The sequence below is a fragment of the Topomyia yanbarensis genome, chromosome 2, assembly GCF_030247195.1.
Source record: "Topomyia yanbarensis strain Yona2022 chromosome 2, ASM3024719v1, whole genome shotgun sequence".
NCBI lineage: Eukaryota > Metazoa > Arthropoda > Insecta > Diptera > Culicidae > Topomyia > Topomyia yanbarensis.
In genome coordinates this window covers 391,174,772-391,196,696 of record NC_080671.1, presented here as the reverse complement: position 1 = coordinate 391,196,696, position 21,925 = coordinate 391,174,772, and the positions used below count along the sequence as shown (strand labels likewise).

The 21,925-nt window shown below is 44.0% G+C and overlaps 1 protein-coding gene across 3 annotated transcripts in view; it reads right to left on the bottom strand.

Moving 5' to 3' along the window:
* Nucleotides 1-19,752, bottom strand: part of LOC131684796 (nucleoprotein TPR-like) — a 31,504-nt gene extending 11,752 nt beyond the window's left edge. For 2 of the 3 annotated variants that reach the window (XM_058967938.1, XM_058967940.1), the window contains exons 1-5: nucleotides 19,154-19,752; nucleotides 17,748-18,817; nucleotides 13,133-17,686; nucleotides 12,852-13,049; nucleotides 11,758-12,596 (exon numbers count right to left, since the gene is read on the bottom strand). In XM_058967938.1, the coding sequence (XP_058823921.1) occupies nucleotides 11,758-12,596; nucleotides 12,852-13,049; nucleotides 13,133-17,686; nucleotides 17,748-18,817; nucleotides 19,154-19,430 (6,938 nt within the window). In that variant the 5' untranslated portion in view covers nucleotides 19,431-19,752. The remainder of the gene's footprint in view (nucleotides 1-11,757; nucleotides 12,597-12,851; nucleotides 13,050-13,132; nucleotides 17,687-17,747; nucleotides 18,818-19,153) is intronic. The other variant, XM_058967939.1, reaches the window with a different exon arrangement.
* Between the last annotated feature and the right edge of the window lie 2,173 nt (nucleotides 19,753-21,925).

Here is a 21,925-nt window from a genome sequence, read left to right as displayed (position 1 = left end):
GCGCTTATACCGGAGCTAATCCAATTTGTAGCTCGGTGGCAACTTGTCAACTAACTTCTGCACCAGCATCGGATTGTTTAGCTGGTCGCAGAGTCTCGACACTTCAAGGATGTCGCATGACTGCTTTACAGTTATCCCGAAGCTGATGAACGTCTCTTATCGATCAGCTCTCGGTGACAGCGTATTCCTCCCCTTCAACAGTATCGTTCTTCGGTTTTCCGAACAGATTCCAAAGATCCCTGATCACATCCAGAACAGAGTCCGGCAACAGTAGCCGACTCCTGACTGCCTCAAGAGCGTCAACCTGTAGATAGTGCTGTAAATGTTTCAAACTGGAGGTTTGAGAACCCGCAGACTGTAGTCGTGTACTCAAAGCTGCTGATAAACAACGGCCAGCAGCTAGCTGATCTCTTATGATACGAGCAATTAAACATCCCGGTCCGTTTCCTTCTCTGCTCCTTTGAAGACTGTTGTGACTGCAGCTACTCGGCGGGACCTCCGAAACTTACATCTACATCTACGTCACTGCGCTCGAATTGGCGGCTTCGACAGCGAACGACTTAGCTAACGGCCTCTGAGTGTCGACTTTCTGCGGACACGCGAGTTTATCTGCCGTCTGCCGATATCCTTGCTTTTGATAGGCTCGGCGATAATCCAGTGTCGTCTTGCACCTTCTGTTCCGCTTTGGAGGTAGAAGCATCGTCAACTGCTCCATATTGGCCCTTCATCGCAATGACCTTATTAATTCTGTCGTCGAATTGTTTCCGAATAGCATCCCGCTTCTTCGAGAGTTCACACTCTGCGGCCAATTGGCAGTCAAGCGTTTTTTGCTCATGCTATAGTTGCGCTGCGCCTCTCCTTCCAAGCCTGCTGCTTAGCAAGACGCTATACTTTCGCAACTCCATCTGCTTTGCAAAGGCCATCTCCATTACCGGTTCTATCACATTCGCCCGAATGACATTCGCCCGAAAGTCATTTACCCGAATGACGTTCGCCCGAAAACTATTTACCAGAATGGACCATTTACCCGAATGTCATTAACCCGAATGGACCATTTACCCGAATGCCATCAACCCGAATGGACCACTCGCCCGAATGTCACTAACCCGAATACCACATTCACTCAAGCATAATATAAAATCGGTAATTGTCTAGTTTAGTGACTTTAGTGATAGAAGTCCAAACTTTAATGCGGTTTTTTTACCAAAAGGATGTATTTTAACCTAAATAAACCAAATCCGAGCGGGAAATGTGAAATTTTTAACCAAAGTTTGATAAACTGAACAATAACAAGTGAGCTGATACAGCGGAGCTAGTGTGATGCGGCTTGGCCGCATATCCGAGGCCAAGGATCCGAAGCGGCGCAAAGCCGCTGAGGTTCTGTTGGACGAGGCGTTGATTAACCCGTCGCCGGAGTTATAAGCAAACCTGTCATCCTCTTGTTTGCCCGGTTTATTCAAACATAGGGGCTATAGCTAGTTTAAACTGAGCGGCAGCGAAGTCGGACAGTGCACCAGAAAGCGATGTGTCGTAGCCACATTAGTCAACCGTACACTGACCAATGTGGCTATGCGACATCGCTTTTAGGTGTACTATCCGACGTCAATGAGGTTCTGTTGCCAACGCCACAAATGCTCTTCAGGTGCAAACTGATGGATATAGGACGCAGTTGTCAGCTCAAGCGGTGAAATCTTGGGATAAACCGGACAAAATAATAAGAAATCTTTCGGAAACACCATCGATCGAGGTAAATATATATTAAGATGTTCCGTTAACGAATTGAATCAATTAAATTAGTAATTATATCTTGCATGGTGGAGGTCCATTTGGCACAACACCGTTAGTAAATAGTAGCTCATAAATGTTATATTACGAAGCTAGTGTGATGCGGCTTTGCACAATTACCGAGGTCGAGGAACCGAAGCGGAAGTCCCTACTCGGCAAACCTGTGATCCATTGGTTTGCTTGGTTTACTGAAATATAGGGGTTGATTCCTTCTTTAAATATGAGCAGTACTTTGAGTTTGTATACCAAATAGTCCTCGCAATCAAACCAGTGATCCACTCGTTTGCCCGATTTACTCACACTTAGGGATTGATTCCTTCTTTTAAACATGAGCAGCTCTTTTCCCACAATTAGGGGTTGATTGCTTCTTTCAAACATGACAAATCCTTGGATCTGCATGCCAAATAAGTTTGCAAAGAAACTGTTGATCCACTCGTCTGCCCGGTATACTCAAACATAAGGGTTGATTCCTTCTTTCAAAACAAGAGCAATTCCTTGAATCTATATACCAAATAGCTCTCTACGTAATATTGGATTTCGAGACAGGATGATTCTTCCACCTAATTCACGGATGATTCTTCCATCTAAACCAAAGTTTTTTCTGAAAAATAAAACAACTTGGTCGTCAGACAAAATATTCGGAAGATCACCGAATACAACTAATTTACAAACAAGTTGTTGGCTTTCTTGCCCCATCAAGGTATTCCAATGGCACTCGAAGAATTGAGGAAAAGTTATCCAAAGGCTCTTGACGATTTTTTGGATTACATTAGTAAAAATTGTATTTTTGGTAGGAAGGAAACTAATCAAAAAGTTTCTCGATAACCCTTCTTTGCCCCTCGCTTCGTGGTCAGTTTTCGAAAATGTATCGACAAAGATTCCTAGAACCACCAATAATGTGGAAGACTAGCACAATAAATGGAACGGTTTGTTAAGCCGTGTAAATTCTATGGTGTGTTGAAGCAGTTGCATCTTGAAGAGAAAAACCCTAGTACGTATGTTTTACGTACACTACAAGCGGTGCCAACAGCAAAAAAGTCTAAAAAGAACTCACGACAGGACTTAAAACTGGAAACCCTAGTTAAATCATACAAACCAGGTGATTGGATTAACTATTGGACTGGTATAGCTTTAGTGTTAATTTCTTCATAGCATCAAATGTAATAAAATTTGTATTTCATCTTAATAAATTAAATTTTTTCGATTGACATTTCGATGTTTTTCGGGTATATGGAATTCGGGCGAATGGCATTTGGGTTTATGTTGCATTCGGGCGAATGTCTTTCGGGTGTTCGTGGCATTCGGGTGAATGACATTCGGGTTTATGTGACATTCGGGCAAATGTCCTTCGGGTAAATGGCTTTCGGGCGAATGTCATTCGGGCGAACGTGACAGAATCCCATTACCAGCTTTCCCCTTTCCAATTGCTGCTCAGGTCTAAGATGGACCAGCTCAACGATCAGACCTTGTATCGCTATTCGGGGCGGACTTCTTCCCGTGCTTCTTAGCCGTAGTCTCTGGAACTTTAAGACACCGAGCGCTTTGCGGAGAGCATCGCGGACAACGCCAAGTAACGTTCGCTACCTCTTGGTTGACACCTGCGTGCGAGAAATAGGCCCAAAACTGACATTCTTCGCATTGGACCCAATCAATGTCACCGGATTCCGCTAGCTTGCAGTACAAACACTTTTCGTGCTTCGAAGGAGAAGAAGTTATCCTGCACACTATCCGAGAAAATTTTTTTGATTTTGTTCGGTCGGCAGACGAAAACAATATTTTTGAAAATCCGACTTGCTTTACTGCAGATCAAACTAAATACTTTATTTTAATTTACCGTAAATAATCTTTGTCTTACAATTGTTTGTTCTCTTTGCTTTACAGCTTCCTCTTTTACTTCCTCTATCACTGTTTATAGTAATTGATTGCGTTTTTATTCCGGAATTGCCAATCTCAAACTGTACCGTTCGTACTTGTCCAGTGTGTGTCTCCGCGTATGTCTCCTGGATCTTGTTTTCTTCTGTACAGCTCACATTGTAATCTATCCATCATCCAAAATTAAGCTCCTTGCTCACAAATTCTATTTTCCTACTCCTACGTATTTTACTAGGTATCTACACTTTCAAAATTTATTTTATTCTGCTTTCACTCTTATGTTGTTTGTTTACCTATGCTTCAGTCCTTTTCTAACGCTCTCTTTCTACCTTCGCGATGCACTTCTTCATCTGTCAGCATGACAGCTCATTTGTTGCATTTGTGAATTCGACACGGATGGAACGTTGCAACTGCCAGTGATGGCAGAACAGTATCCATACCGAAAAATGAGTACCAATGAAAAATGAGTTTCACGTATTTAAGGGTTACAATTCTCTGGTTCGAGCGATTCCGGGATTTTCGATCTGATATTTTTAGCCAATTTTGACACTTTTGAATATTTTGAAATCAAGAAATCATCCACTATTAGATTCGATAAAAATGAGTTGGATAAAATGGTTTCCGGGAATCCAAATTTTTGGAGCTATGTTCCAGTACTGGCATACTATTTCTGAACATCAATGGAATCCTAACAATAGAGGAGTCAGACAGTGGAAAACAAGGTGTACAACAAATGTAAAAGTTGAAAAGGTATAGATTTAGTTGATTATTCTCTTAACCGCTTTTTTGAAGCTCTTCACTGAAAACATCGATTTAACTGCAAGCGACAGACGATTCCACAGAGAGGCACCTTCTGTCAGACCTGAAGGTGGAAGTATTGATGAAGGTCACATCCCATAATCGTGTTTCTGAAGTTTTGCATGGAGTCTCTGCGTCGTAGGCCGTGAACGAAACGGATGCTCGCTTTAAAAGCAATGCAGCTGTTTTTTTGCGCCGTCGATATTCCAGGGTAAAAAATAATATAACCGTAGGTAAGGATTGGTATCACTACTGCTTGGATCAATTTCCTTCTCGCTACCACAGCCAGAAATGGCGAGAAGCGCCAGGAAACCCGCACAGTGTTGAAAACTTTTGTAGTAATGTCGTTTACTTGTTTCGTCCAGTTAAGTTTGGTGTCCAATGGCAGGCATAGGTTTTCCGAGCAAAGTCGAGCATCAAAATTACAACAAGTAGAAATCATATTTTGATAATAGCATCAAATTGAAATCATATTTTGCTATCAGTTTTAGATTTTTTAAACATGACATCAAATTTTGATCTCATTTTGCTATCCTTGTTTCTGTTTATATTTCCTTGTTGAAACATCAAAGTGAATACATATTTTGTTATCAAAAAAAATTTCAACATCTCAACGAGCTTTCAATTTACTCTCTCTTATAGCAGAATTAGTTTTCTATTTGATGTCATAGGAAAATTTTGCTGCTCTCCATTTTGATCTTTTAACCGTTAAAACGACCAAAACGACAGCAACATGAGCAATCATTTGCCGAACATCACAACATCAAGTTTAGTTTTAATTTTTTTGTCAAACTCTGCTCGGGTTATTACCGCTTCTGAGAGTTGAATCACTTCGCCACACAACACTATATACGAGCTGGGAGAAAGTTCCTCTCTATTGAAAATTATGGTACGCGTTTTTTTTTGGTTTTGGGAAATAGTCCATTATGTTCAGCCCGCTGCTCAATCGCTAGAAGATCCTTGTTCATTGCTGGAATGAGTAGATGAGAATCATCAATACGACCTGTAGTGTAGATTTGCAGATCATTTGCGTAAAACTGGTGTTGGCATCGAAGGATAGAAGAGAGACTGTTCACGTATAGTCTGAAGAGTCAGGAGCTGAGGCACGAACCTCATGGGGCTCCGTCAAGAAGAGTTTATTCGCTGGAGAGGCTGTCACCCATTTTCACCATCTGACTCCGATCACTAAAGAACGATTTCACAAGGTTGCATGCGCCTACCGACAACTTAAATTCATTGTACTGTTCACGCCGAAGTGAACATCGCACCAGAAAAATGATTTTGACCGCCAAAATCGACACTTGCAGATAGTGTGCGAAATCAAATATTTTCTCCCCCGACGCACAGATGAAATTATTCTCCAGCCTCAATCACCTAAGGCAAATCCTGCGCTACGATCATCGTTGCCCAGCTGACTGCTGATGTTAGCCACTGGAGAAGACAACAATAAGTTTTCACTGTACGGCGATTTCTACGCAAATTCGTCGCCGTAGCAGCACCGAGAGCAGATGATCGCACACGGCTGGGTCATCTTCCCCTTCAGCCGTCTCATGTCCTGTGGGAGCAGCAGGGCAGTACGGCAGTACAAAGTTTATCGCCGATCAACACAGTCCAGCGCAACTGACTGTGCGTCGCGCTCGCCGTGCATACGTTGCACACCGCTTCCCCACAGACCGGGACTTAGAAATAGTTTGAAACAGTGAAATTTAAATATAACTTCTTGTAAATTGTGCAAATAAACGTTATTTTGTAAGTAAGAACTTTTAGTGTTGTGCGGACTGAAAGTTGTCCAAAGCAGGCGGAAACGAACGCCCTTTTGCTGGCCTGTGCGGGGCCAGCCAAGTTTATTTTGTTTCGGGTGCTGTTCGTCCGCTTTGTGTTTTGTGTTTCACTGTTTCCCGGGCTTGAGTATCGGCCAGATCCCGGCGTAAACATGGTCCTTCGAGCCGGATAGACTCTCAAGTCCGCAGGATGGCGCTCCATTTACCGCAAGCCAAGCGGTCCGCTGCAAAACGCGCGCAACGATCGTGCTTTTGTTTTCGCGAGCGCCATCGCGATCTACCCGGTCTGTGGGAGAAAATGCAATGGAGACTGCACCCATTTTCCAATACTGCGAAGACGCGGATCGAGATTACTTTCGCTGCTGATTTGGATAATCGGCGGCCACCTGGAGAGCTATGCAACAAATCTGCCAGCTGTAGGACGCGTTTTCCATCGCATCATCGACGGAAATGGGTGAGTGCAGTTCCATTCAAGTGTGTGAATAAATCGGTGCGTCTGGTAGTTTTTTTTCTTGCCGTTGACGAGGAAACACAATTCGCGAAAGTTACACACCGACCGCGCTGTAACAGTAGGTCCAAGCAGGACCGATTCGTGGCCACAACACGTCCCGCTTTCGCTGCGATTCTTCGGGACGAGCACCGTTGTGAGCCATTTACGTCATCACATATTAGTGAGCACCTCACGACGAAGACTACCAGCCCGATTCACACTCGAAACCAGCCATATTGTGGCATCAGATGCCAAATCCCACGTCATCAATTCGCGGCAAACCGACGGCCGCTTCATCTAGTGCAGCACAGAACGCCGTTCTTCGTATGTGTCGCCAACAGACAATCGAAACGGCGCGTGATCGTATTTCCCTACATAAGCCTGCACTAGATTTGCTCTACCGGCATTAGAGCTGTATCGTACCCCGTACACACACACTAGGCACATTAAGGATCTCTGGTGGCCAAAATGCGCACAACGTCAACCCACATATACGCACGATTCGTTCTTCCTGGAAGCAATTGGCTTCACTTTTCCCGTCAAAGACGACCGAAGGACGATTCTCATACACACACACAACTACACACGGATGTCGAGTCACTTTCCGACCTGGGAAGCAACCAAGTGCTTCATATTTCACCGTTGGTGTTTTCTGGTCCCACCAAAGGGCGATTTGGTGGATTTATGATCGCGTATTCGCCAGAAATCATGCAACCGGAAAGTGACATTCGCCAAATTTATCACGTCATTCGTCAGCTCACCCGATACTGGATCAACTTTCCGTGGGATTCTGTTCCTCAACGCACTCCTTGTGGTTGGACCGGAGGAATCCATCTTTTTGCGTGTAATCCGTCCACGGATGTACGGATTGCACCACAAAGTTGATCACATCGCATCACTACACGCAGTAAGATACGACGAAGCGGTTTTGTCACCACCATCAACGAAGCCACAGCAGCAAACACACCCGCCGGACGAGATCCCGGCCCTCACTCAGGGTATAGAGTCGCCAGACGAGATCCTGGCCCAAGCTCGGGGGAATCGAGCAGTTCCTGAAGCATCTGTAAAGAGCACAAGCCTCGCCGGGCGGGTTCTCGGAACCCCCCGGCTGTGACTTGACAATAGTTAAGTACCCTTTTTTCGCTCAGCAGCAACGATGTTTGCGTACAGATTTTCTATTCTTTCAGTTTTCATCGTGATCGTTAACCGCACTATGGTCTGTACGCACATCCATCCGGACAGAATTTCGGACCGTTTTATCATGATCGTAGGTGCACTCATCGCTACATCAACGAAGCTCTGCGATCACCATTCCGACAGAATATCGGACTCCACCTTCTACGAGTATCATCCCGACAGAATATCGGTAGGAAATCTATTCTCATCACCACGAACGTTTGTGACGTCACGGGATCACCACTCCAGTAGCAGACTGGACCGCACAGTAGTTTTCTGTGATCGCCGTCGACGAGTCACCATCGCCTAGCAACACTATCTCCGGACAGTTTCCGGCCCGTACTACGTCATCGCAAGAAACAGACAATACAACGTCATCACAGCTACACCGCTAGTCCATACCAACTAGCGGAATCGTCAACGCTACCAACTCTATCGTAGTTCGACCCATCTCACAGGCCTAAGCAACAACTTGTTGAATTTCTTTAATAATTCAAGGCGGGGAGAATGTTCACGCCGAAGTGAACATCGCACCAGAAAAATGATTTTGACCGCCAAAATCGACACTTGCAGATAGTGTGCGAAATCAAATATTTTCTCCCCCGACGCACAGATGAAATTATTCTCCAGCCTCAATCACCTAAGGCAAATCCTGCGCTACGATCATCGTTGCCCAGCTGACTGCTGATGTTAGCCACTGGAGAAGACAACAATAAGTTTTCACTGTACGGCGATTTCTACGCAAATTCGTCGCCGTAGCAGCACCGAGAGCAGATGATCGCACACGGCTGGGTCATCTTCCCCTTCAGCCGTCTCATGTCCTGTGGGAGCAGCAGGGCAGTACGGCAGTACAAAGTTTATCGCCGATCAACACAGTCCAGCGCAACTGACTGTGCGTCGCGCTCGCCGTGCATACGTTGCACACCGCTTCCCCACAGACCGGGACTTAGAAATAGTTTGAAACAGTGAAATTTAAATATAACTTCTTGTAAATTGTGCAAATAAACGTTATTTTGTAAGTAAGAACTTTTAGTGTTGTGCGGACTGAAAGTTGTCCAAAGCAGGCGGAAACGAACGCCCTTTTGCTGGCCTGTGCGGGGCCAGCCAAGTTTATTTTGTTTCGGGTGCTGTTCGTCCGCTTTGTGTTTTGTGTTTCACTGTTTCCCGGGCTTGAGTATCGGCCAGATCCCGGCGTAAACAGTACAGCTTGTTATGGAGTACAGGATGTATCACTGAATTGAAAGCTAGTGAGAAAACCACCAAGACCATAACCGTACACATATCACCATCGAGGATATCTTGTAACACTTTGGCGAGGGCGGTGATTGTACTGTCGCTTGCGATAACCACTCTGATTTGCAGCCAACAAAATAAATTGAGGCGATCGGTAATTTGAGCAAGAACTTTTTCCAAAATTTTAGACGTCGACTAATGGGATTCCATTGGATGTGAGTTCTTGAGGAACGGATGTACAATAGCCTTCTTCCAGTTTTTGGGGAAAACTTGAGTAGCGCTGGCAAAAAGAAAGGAGAGAGCATTTTCAGGAATGATGTGGGAACTCCATCGCTGCCTACCGCATTGGATTTTATTTAATGTATACACCGATTAACTTCACTTGCATCCACGTCACTAAAGTGGGATTGTACGTTGATAGGTTCGGCGGTTAAATTTGGATGGATGATGTGCTGTAGGGTTTGCGCCGGTGGAGCGCTATTGTTTCCAAGTTGGCGATGTCCTTCGGCAAAAAACTTATTTAGTTCGCCGACCTTCAGATCGTCGTTGATGTTAGTTTTGCTGTTATTGTGGATATCCTCCCTACGAAGGTTGTTCCCCAACTGCTGCTCCATATCTTATTTTAGACGAAGAAATTAGGGTTGCTGCTCTGCTGTGCTCCACTGTCGCCCTTTAGCCTGTTAGGATTTCGAACATACACCGCGTAGGTTAGATATCTAGTTTTGATGGCCTGCTTAATTTCGTTTGTAATCTACGGTGCACGATTGTCTCGAGCAGTGATAGTGTTTTCCAGTGCATGATTGTCGAGGAATGTTCGCAGCTCTGTGGATAACATATCAGCCTTAGCATCTACGTTACTACAGCAATAAAAGTCCGTTCTGTCCCTGCTGATTGAATCAGCTTGAAGCCGTAAAGGATCGATGCGGCGTAGACTTTTTATGGTTCAGGTTTAGGGACTCTCGTGTTCAAAATCAGATAGATCGCTTCATGGTCGGAGAGTTCGACAGGTCGCGATTGTATCAGGGATTAGATCTATGGTCTTTCCGCTGCGTTCAGTAATTCGAATTGCTGATGTGGGGAGCACGGCTAAGTCAAAAGCCTGATGAATTGAATTTAAAGCCACCAAGTTTGGATCCTGCTGTGCTGCTGCAACATTGATGTTGAAGTCGCCAACGATAAACATCTACTCATTTCAGCAATGAACAAGGATGCATAGTTATGAAGTCTTGCAGGTCAAGCAGAGGGTGTTCGTAGCATTGAGCGAATTGTTGATTGCCGGCTGTTCGGTTGTAAAGCGCAACTATGCAGATGTTGAGTTCCGCTCTTACTGCCAAATACTCAACACGATTGGCGATAGGAAGGTTGGGAGCAAATGCAGATGTCAGGATGGTCGTAGCTTTAATTCCTTTCCAAATATACAGTCCAACGCCTCCGCAGGTTTTTGTACCGCGTCCGCGTTTAGATGGAAGCGAGTGTCGGACAAAGTTATATCTGAGAATGCGAATGGGTCCTATGGGAGATGATCATTTCATTTTTTTTCTGATAGTCCGAAGAAGTGATAAGAGGTTCTAGTCCTCTAATATTTAAGTGTCCAATGGGGAGTTTGTTTAGATAGTTTCTTGTCACATTTGGATAGTCGCGTCAGCGGCATAGTAGCAGGATTGATTATTGAGAGGAGGCGAAACCTGAAGATTTGGCGTCAAAAAATACTGAAAACTTGTTTCCAGCGGGTTCGGGTCCAGCCAAAGCGCGAAGAGTGTGTAGATCTTTCACGGGGGTGTAGCGTATATGTCGTAGAAGTTTGATTGATTGATTGATACGCGATCATTCTTGACATACATAGATGATATTAGGTGTTTGATTTTCAGTCGAAGCGCGAGAGTCCGGAACCTTGAATGGACAGGACTTCGTTCACTGTGTATCGATACTCTAATGAAAAAATGAATTTCAATGTACAAAGAGTCAGTGTATGATTTTCAAAGTATCGCCGAAGCACTGCCATTTTGACGGAGTCAAAGACCATTATGAAGGCAGGAGTGAGCGTTCGATCCGTCCATTTTGATATTCTACCGTCGAGGCGAAAGCATTTTGTTACCTGCAGCATCGCATCAGGAGCATGAAGGAATTTGAGAAAATTTCGCACGAGTTCCCATACACTCTCCACTTGACGAAAAGAAACTTTGTTAATTGAAACATGCAATCCGTTTACGGTCTGTGATGTTTGCCAGCTTGTTGATTTGAAATCCGGATTTTCAGGAACCAGATAAACTCAAATAGTTTCTTTTAACAGGGTCAATGTTAGATAATTTTCAGAATTCAAAGCCTCCAATATTGTTCAATGCAATTTGCGGGTACACGGCTACCCTGTCGGCCCGTTAAAGGTGTATTTTGTGTTAAACACCACGGTTAAGTAGCTAACAGAACTATTACAAAATTAAAACATTTGTGAGCACGTGGCCATGTCGACAGACCGTTGCGAAATTAGATATGGAAGTGAATAGGCTCATCGCTGCAACTCCATCTACGATTTCTGCAAGGGTTTGTGCTATGACTAATAAAAATGGCAAACCCTAAAAACCAATCCCCAAACATCAACAAAATAATTTACAAAAAAAACCTTACCCATCGGTCCGTCGCGGCACATAGAGAGTCGGTGTACTGGGAACAATACGATCGTCTGTGCTTTCCTCATAGTTCTGCTGCATCAACACCAGTTGTTGCTGCTGCTGTCGAGCCAAGGGATTAACCTGTCGCCGACTTTGGGATGGTGATGCCGCTACGGCTTGAGAGGTGACAGACGAAGCCGGGGCAGCAGTTGCCGACGAGGACGCCGATGATGTGGAAGAGGATGTTGTGGAAGCTGATGTCGAAGCAGCACTGGCTGCCGTCGACGTGGCTGATGAAGTGGATGGACCAGATGGTTCACCACTACCGCTGCTGATGCTCTGGATTTGCTGAACTTCGTTTGAAGTTGGCTGGCTGCTACTCTCAGTTGGCTGTCCATCCGATGATGTGGATGGACCTGCGTTGCTACTTTGACCAACAATAGTACTGGATGTTTCTACATCCGAAGCAACCTGAGCACTCGAAGTAGTCGACGATGTACCAGACTGGTTAGGAACTTCATTGTCATCGTCTACGTCGACCTCGTTATTTGCCGACTGCACATTATCTTCATCGATATCGGGCCCTTCGCCTTCGTCGTAATTACCAGCAATTTCTGGCTCGTCCTGTTCGTATGCTTCTTCTCCGTCGTAACCCTCAAACGGACCGTCGTCGGCTTCGGCGGTACCCTCATCGGCAGTTCCATCATCTGCCATTCCTTCTTCGTCTTCTTCCGAATCGACCACGATGATGTCATCTTCCTGGTCTCGTTGGGATGACGTCGGCACCTGGTATTCTACCTCGAGACCGGACTCGCTGACGCCCTGCAAAGGCGGAATCTTTTCAGAATTTCGGCGCTATATGTTGAAACAGAAATAAACTACCATTTAGTGGACACAGTAAACAAAATTTTGGAGCAACGAAATTGTATCGTTTTTATGGATGGTACTTTTTTGAATTCTGATGTAAAGCGAAATTTATTCTAGATGTTTTCTAACTATATTTTACAAACTGTGTCTCACAGCAAACAAAACAAATACAAAGAAATACAATTATTTTCACTAACAATGTGAATCATTCAAATTGACCTACTAGCACACTCGTGATTATACCTGGAAGGTTTCTCCACCCTGCATTCGTGTTCGTTTGTTTACTGGAGCCGATTTCTCGGTCATCTGTTCAACGGTATCCGTAGAGCTGTCGCCTTCTATATCGCGGGGTCGTTTGTGGCCGGCAGCAGCTTGCGAAGTAGTTACAGTGTTGCTCGAAGTTGATGCTTGATGGTGGCTGCTAAGAGCGAGCTGTTGTGCCTGATCAGAGGGAAATCATATTACATTTTTAATAAAAGTGATCCCAATTCATCATCAGTTCTGTAGATTCCAACCGTACTTACATTGGACGACGATGAACCACTGGTGCTTGGGGCTGGATTCTGTTGCTCCTGAACCGGCTGCTGTATTTGCGGTGATGATTGGGCTACTTGAGCCACGACATTGCCAGTTTGTGGTGTGCCTTCAATGTGTGGCGAAACAAGAGCAACCGCCTGTGAAGGTTGACCTGCGGAAACGTGCATCTGAGATGGGCCTGGTTCGTTTGCTTGTTGAGCTGGAATGCTTTCGTTCTCCTGCTGTGAACTGCTTTCAGCAGTGGAGGAAGAAGTGGAAGCCGTACCCATTGGAGGGACAGCTGCCACTGCTACGTTGGCAGAACTAGTTGCTGGCATGTAGTCCGTATGAGAACTGGTCGGTGACGAGGACATGGATTCGTTGGAATTGTTGCTGCCGCCTGTGGTGTGCACCTGTTGCTGTGGTGGAACAAGAGCCGTTACGCTGCTGCTACTCGTACCAGTATTGGATGACGACGAAGACGAAGAAGATCCTTGGACAATTGCAACATTGTTCGAGGTTTGACTGGTTGGTAAAACGGCGGCGGTTCGGCTGCTGGCTTGCACTGACATTGGTCGAATGCTAGCCAGTGGTGTTTCACTTCCTCGGCGTGGTGTTACGGTTGCCGACTGTTGAGCACTTGGGCCTGGAATCGGTTTTACGTTAGCAGTGCGGGGGCTTTCCGTTGAGCCTTTCTCCGATGATCCAGAAGCGCTGGTTGATGGTTTGGACACCTGCTGTAAACCCAACTGCCGAGTGAGTTGATTCATACGAATGTTAAGCTGTTCGTTCTCACGAGTCAGTCGTGTGATTGCGTCCGTCTTTTCCTTATCCTGATCAGCGTTTTCTTTTGTGAGCCTTGAAATACGACCTTCGAACTGTGACTTGAGCAGCTCGTTTTCGTCTCTAACGTGCTCCAATGATTGGATTTGCGCTTTAGCGTTATTCAGTTCACGAGTAACATTATTTTTCATCTCTGTCAGACTAAGAATTCTATGTTTCACGTCCTTCAGAATGTCCTGATTGCGTTCAGCTTTCTCCAGTTTACTCTTAAGGGTCTCATTTTCTGTTTTGAGATTTTCAATCTCTTCCTGCGAAGAAGTGATCTGCGATTTTAGTTCTGATACATTATTTTCGGTGATCTTTTCTTGCTGCTCGTTATTGCTACTTTCGCCAGATGCCTCTGTGGAACCTGCCTCGCCAGCAGCCTTGCCATTTTCACCTTCTTTCTCATCCACGGTTTTCTTCAACTCGATATAAGAATCTTTGTATCGTTTGGCAATCTTCCGGATCTGTTGTTCCTTGCTCTTAGCATCGGTCAATTGTTCCTCCTTACCCGCCAACTCATCGGTAAGTTTCTTCAATTCTTCATCTCTCTTGGCTAGTGTTGATTTAACCTCCCCGATCTCGACGGTCATCTTTGCGCCAGCCTGGCGCAGTACATCCAATTCTTCCGCGTACTTTTTGTTCTGATCCGACGAGCTCGCCAACTGTTTGGTCATATTGGATATCTCTGCTTCCAATTTGCCCTTCTCAATCCTAATCGAGTTCAGTTCTTCGTTAGACTTCTTCAGCAGTTCTTTCTCATTTGTCAACATCTTGGCCAGATTTTCGCGTTCAGTCTGCAGTCGTTTCCAATCTTCCGGACTGGTTTTGTTTGAACGCTCTACCAGAAGATTAGCACGCTGTCTCCACCGGGTCGCCTCCACGCGAAGAGTAGAATTCTCACTGGTGGCCGATTCGATTTTAACACTAAGTTCTCGAACTTTCTCCTGAAGCGGGAACAGTTCGTCTTCCGCTTTTAACAGACGATCAGATAAATCTTTAATCTTCTTGTTCAAAGCATCCCGTTCTTCTCTCAATCCTCGGTTGCTGTCAGTGATTGCATTTAGCGTTTCCAACTTTCTTAAAATCTCTTCGTGCTTGGCAGTAGTCACAACTCCGGTTTCGGATTTTTCCCTTTCAGTATTCAGCTCAGCTTGTGCTTCGTCGAACTTCTTCTGGAACATCATCAATTCCGACCGAACCCGAACATTTTCCGAGCGCAATATATCAAACTGTGCCACAGCGATATCTTTCTCTTTGCGGAGATACTTGATAATCTGCAGCAGTTGATCTACCGATCGTTTTTCCTCGTCGGAAATAGACTTGTTCAGCATGGAGCTGTCTTCGATCGTACTATCATTCATCGATTCATCCGCCTTTTCAACTGGTTTTTGCTCCAATGATTGGGCTGCCGTTATCGACAGTTTTGTGCTCAGGCTCTGAATTTGGTCATGCAAAGCCGCATTTTGTGAGTTCAAGTCTTCCAACCGTTCCTCCAGTTGATCGATTTCCTTTCTCATTATCTCCTCCCGGTTCTTCCAACATTCTTCACTCGTTTTGACACGTTCTACCGCCTGATCCCGTGCCTGTTTCAGTTCGTCGAATTGAAGCTTGGTTTTCTGAACTTCCTCTTTCAGATTGGCCAGCTGCTGGATGTCGGACGAATGTTGTACCATTTCATTGGCGTACTTCTGTTCCGCTTGTTGCAATTGTTCCAGAAGGGAGTTATTCTTTTCACGTAGTTCTCGCAGATCCTTGTTGTTTTCGCTGAGTTTTTCCAATGCCTCTTTCAGCTCAACTTGAGATTTGTGCAGTTCCGATTCACTGTCGGTTGATGAAGTCAGCTGTTCGCCTGTCTTTTTGAGAGAATTCTCCGTCTTCAGCTCTTCGACTTGAGCTTTAAGATCGGTTTCACTCTTCTTCAACGCGCTCAGTTCTGTTTCAGTCTGCGTTTTGTATGTGGTGTAGAGTTCGTTAAGATCTTTTAGTTCTTTCTCGGAAGATTCAGACATGTTGCAGTATTGCTTGACGTGCTCCTTAGCCGTTGTCAGTTCCTTTCGGAGGGATTCGATCTCAATATCAGCTTCACTAACCTTTTGCTCCAATTCGCGAATCTTCCTATTAGCTTGGGTCATCGGATTGTCTTCATCGTTGGGAGAAAGGGTTTCCTGTAGCTTTTTGTTCAAGTCGTCAATTTTCCTGGACTTGATCTCCAGCTCATCGCGGGTATTTTTGAGCTCGGCCTGCACGGTTTCTGCAATGGCCATTTCTTCTTCCATACGTTGTTTTGCCGTTTGCATCTGGCGTTCCAAGTGTGTAGTTAGCTCACGGAAACGATCCTGCTCTTCCTGCAGCCGACGTCGCAATGCTGAACATTCACGGGATGTCTCATCCAGGCGAGTTTCCAGCCGGATTCTTCCTTCTGCCTCTGATCTTTCCATGGTTACCTTAATCATTTCGAGATTGTTCAACAATAGATTCTGATTTTGGCGTTCCCGGTTGAGAATCTCTCGCTCCGTCTGCAGTCTTGATTCGGCGTCTTTCAAAATGCGACATTCATGTTTCAAATTCTCCACCTGCACCTCAGCTCTAGCCAGTTTCGACTGAGCACTCATCGTTTCGTCCTTCAGGAACATTATCGTCGCCTCCTGTTTGGAGATAGTGGTTTCATAATTTTTGTTTCGTTCCTCCAGGGTCGATATCTGCTTCTTATAGGTGGCAACATTTTTCTGCTGAATCTTGATCTGTTCGTTATTGTACTCTACCGTGGCTGCGAGCTTAATATTCTTTGATGACAATTCTCGAAGTTCCGTTCGCATGGAATCAAACTGTTCGTTCATCATTTTGTCGTTGGTCAGTTTTTCCTTCCGATAATTATCGTACTCTTCTTTAAGATTTGTGAGCATCTGTTGAATTTGTTTCCCCTTACCTTCCAACTCGGAAATTTTCTTGTCTTTTTCCGCTACAGCTTCACTAGAAACGGCACTCACCGTCGATGCGCTCGGAAGCTCCTCGTCCATGGCAGTATCCACATTATCACCGGATAGTGATCCATTCAAGCTAGCACCCAAATTACCCTTTCCACCGACTGCATTGTAGCTTCGCATAGCATCGTGGTACATTTTCTTATATCGATCTCGCTGTTGAATGCACTGCTGCATCATTTGCGTTTGATATTCTTGCGTTTCCTGCATCTCCTGTAGCCGCTTATTGTACGACGCTATCTTTGCTTCAAACGTCGCCTGACTCATTGCATTCTGTGCAATTTCCAATTCCTCCAGCTTGGCACTGAAGTCTCTTACCACAAGCAACAATTTGACATTATTTTCCTGCAGTTCCTGAATGTCACTGAAAGTCACCAGTTTCTTCGATATCACCTCATTAGCACTCATATCCGAGGAAATCGATTGATCTGCCTCCGAAGCATATCCGCCTCGCATTTGTTCAATTTCTCGGAGTAGATGACAAATCTGGCGACTCAAATCGCTTCGCTCCAGCTTGAACTTTTTATTTTCACTGTCCAAATAACGAACCTTATCCTGCATCGAACCCAACTCGGAGCGAGCCTCAGCATTCTCTTCGATGAGTTTGTTCAACTGCAAAGTCATTTCTTCATTCGCATCCTTCAAGTTCTGGTACTCATTCTGTTGACGGGTCAACTCAGGAGCCCGTTCCTCTAACTCCTGAACAATGTTCTTAATTTGCAGCTGAAGCTTACTGTTCTCCTTTTTCTCAATCTGAAACAAAAAAACTCAAATAAATCCTTTCATTTGAACAATCACGCAATCAATTACTAACCTGCAAATCTTCAGCGGCCTTAACGTACATCGTGTACAGCTCAGTTAGTGTCATTCCGGACTTAATCAGCCGACTAGTAGCCGCTGCTGACGGAGCCAACTTCTCAACGGCATGCTCCAAACTTTCCTCTCTGGCCATCTTTAGCAATTCGTTTGCATGCTTTAACTCATCCTTCAACTGCTGAATGATCTGATCTTTCAACTCCAGTTCCTTCTCATGTTTCATCACCTGCGACTTCTGTTGCGTTTCCAACTTACCATAGGAGTCAGTAGCATCGTTCAGCAGTTTCTTCAGTTCAGATACGGCCGTTCCGAGTTCCTCCGTCTGTTTTTTGTTATCCTCACAGTCCTCCTGGTAAAGTTCGCACAACTTAGTCTGCGACTGTAGTTCCTTCCGGTAATGATCCATCATTTTTCGAGTTTCCTCGTTCTGCTGAAGTAACTTAGTCGCCAGATCTTCGGCCTTCTCACTCAACTCCTGATTTTGCTGACTCAAGTGGGCAATCTGTGCGGTAGCAATTTTCAATTCTTCGGTTTTCTCCGCAAGTTTAGCCTCTGTCGTCAACGCATTGAAGTTTTGATCTCGTCGAACATTTTGAAGGTCCTGCAAAGCGCGGTTCAAGTCCTCAGTCAGTTTTTGAATTTGATTATCCCGCATGGACATTTCTTTGTCCATACGTTTCTCCTTAAAATCCAGTGAAAACTCCTTACTCTGGATCTCCTCTAGCTTAGCCAGCGCTTCGCACTTGGTTATATTTGCCGACTTCAACTTCTGCTCTAAACCAATCACATCCGCTTGGAGCCGTTCAACTTCCAACGTTTTACGTTCGACTGCGTTCAGCAGCGTGTCTCGTTCGTTAACGGCTTCATTGCGTTCGCGCCTAAACCGAGCCGTATTTATATCATTTTGTTTGACCTTTTCTTTTGCTTGCGTCAATTCCTGTTTAGCGTCTTCGAGCTCCAATCGAAGCTCCTTAAAACTCTGTTGGGAGAAATGATACTTTGAAGATTCATCTTGATATTTCAACGTAAGATCTTCAATTTGCTTTTCGTAATCAGCTTTAAGTTGTTCTGCAATTCAAAACCAGAAAAAAACATTATTAGCTACAATCATTGTATTTTGTTGTCAAACAAAACCACCTAACTGTACTCAACAGAGCGAACGAATCAAAACAAAATAGAACCGGGGCGGCAAGTGAATGAACAAAAACAAAGAATTTTTCTGCCATCTAGTGACCATCTTTCAAACCAAGTAGCTGGTCTAAATTCATTAGTGACAAGGTAATGAACTTCAAAGAAAAATACAATCCATTTTTCTTCGCTTTCAATAATGGCAGAATTTTCACCTAGACGCTGATGAGCCAGCAGCATTAAATAACCCCAAAAAATCCAAACTCAAATGCTTACCAACATTAGTTTTTGCCGTTTCACAGAGAGCTTTTGCGGTCAGGAACTCCTCCAGCTTATGTTCGTAGTGGCTTTCGATCCTTTTCGCCGTCTCGGAAGGAATCGAGTTTAGCTCTTCGGTGGAAAGAATCGACCGCAACACTCCACCCGATTCTATCGGTTTTACCGGAACGGTTTCCTCCTCGGTTGCATTGTTGACAAGTTTGACGGGAACGGTTTCTTCCACGATTGCATTGTTGACCACGGCAGGAACCTCCGGGCTTTCGTCCACTTCCATTCCACCCAGTGCAGCGGTCACTCGCAAAACACGAATTTGCGATTTTTTTGCAGACAGAAAAATGTGGCGTTCCTCGTTGCTTTTTCAAGTCGTGTGTGTGTAAGTCGTCTCACAGCCAATGACGGGAAAGCTCCCGAGACACTAGTAAAAATACCGAACAAATCAATATTCCTCGGTGGAACGCATTTGTAAAGTTGATGAATGGCGAAACACAACTCTTTTCTTTATATTTCACGCACTTTAAGGTATTGAAATCGTGATAAATGATTGAATTTCACGAAACAAAAGCGGAGCACGCACAAGAACCTTACAGCTATGTCGGCTTTTAGCGAATGATGGCTGCCGCGGCTTTTTTGCAGGCATGTCAAAATGAACTTTATACCAGTTTTAATCATTTCGACGGGGTTGTCGCGAGAAACGGGGGGTCTCACGTGAAAAGCATTAAAAATGCTGCTATAATATTTTACTTTAAAGTATTGCTTATTGCTTTGAAAGTTGGATTTTTGATGCACTTCGCTATCACACTTTTTTCACGGTTGCCAAATGAAATGATATGAAATCGACAAAAAATTAACTTTTTCCATCAAATTTATTGTAAAAACCGGGATACTGGCAGCCATGCTAACCTTCCACCTACTAAAAGTAAGAAGAAATTTATTATTTTGACACTTTTCTATGTCAATAATTTGTCAGGTCAAAGGAGTTGCACTTTTGATCACACTTTTGATTCATCACACTTTCATACTTTGGTGGGAACTGTGCAATATTGTCCGTGCTTTTCAAAAGGAAACGCGACGATTATTTTTCGTCGCAGCAAGATTCGTACACTGAGAAACAAAAATATGCATAGTTAGCATACTTTCTATTCCCGTCTCTTTTCTTCTGCTGTTATTTTTATGCATTTTCATGCATATACTTCTAGTAAGCATTCAATGAGTGGATAGACCGAATATGTCCAATGCATAAAATTAACAGCAGAAGGAACGAGAGGTATATAGAAAAATCTGATATCGATGCACAAATAAAATTCTGCGTGTATTTCTTATGGAATGAATGACACTTTAATAAAAGGTAGTGCAATTTTCTGTAGAAACCTTATTGTAAATAAAACATACGAAAACCTGAAACATTAGAAGCGAAGCTTTCAGTCAGATTTATTGACAAATTAAGTTAAAATATATTTTTTTACATTTCAACGACATTCAATTAGCTAAAGATTACTGGGTAGAGAAGGTTATGAAAATTAGAGCCATAGTACTCAAATGAGAGCAAGGACCGTCGGTTGCCACGGTAAAGATGGACACGTCTATCTATACCAGGACACATGCTAATGAACTCGGGTGATTCGTAGTTATGCTGCCTAAGCTCGACCCTCATTAGCAGAAGACAAAAATTAAGCCCGTACGATATTAAGCCTGTTCTAATGACCCTGTCACTTCTAGTTTTCCGAACTGTTTACTTCACATCCTTGCTCTCACTTGAATACTATGGCTCTAATTAAAATGTAAAAGTAAAATAAATAATTAGCACACATTAAACATGGATAATACATATTTTTCGATGTTTTTCAGCATTTATTTTCAAATGCCCGAATTGAATTCGTCGCCTCAAAATAATAGAATGGCTCGTTTACAATGACCCAGTAAAGCTCAGCCGGAAATGAACTGGAATTCCGGCTGGTTCCAGTTCGCATTCCGGCTCCAGTGACACAACCGATTCTAACTAGAATCGGTTGTGTCACTGGAGCCGGAATACGAACTGGATCCAGCCGGAATTCCGGTTCATTTCCGGCTGAGCTTAACTGGGGAAACGTACAATATTCTTGCATACCCTAATAAACATCGCATAATTTAAGAGCCTAACGACCTGTTCAGGGTATCATCCAAACAATATGTGGAATCGTTGCACTATATGGGTTAAAGTAAATGCATAATTTTTCTATCTGAGTTGGCTGTCGAACGCAAAACTTTAAATAGCCGTGCGCCGCCTTTCTTTCATAGCATGAAACAAGAAAATGATATCCAGATTTTTACGTGCCATAATGGTGGTCTAAATTGTTTAGTTCGTAATACGTTTAATTACCCTTTTTGACAATAATCGTTTACGCCAGCTTGACAGTGACGCTCAGTTGAGGATGTCGGGCGTTCATTGAGTAAACATCCAACAAATTGAACTAACGTAGGATGACTTCTTACTGGTCGGATGACGTAAACGATTATTGTCAAAAAAGCAATTAAACGTATTACGAACCAAACAATTTAGACCGCCATTGTGGCACATAAAAGGCTGGATTGATTTTGACAAGCACTATCCAGCTTTTTGCGTGCCATAATGGCGATCTAAATAGGGATCTTTAATTTGGAAAAATTGTGCCAGTTTTTCATATGTTTTGGTAGCGGGTGTCCTTACGAGTACACTCATATCATTCTTAAACCTTAATTATTCTTTTATTATTTTTAAATTTATAAAAACCAAATTAAACTCAACCAGCAAAC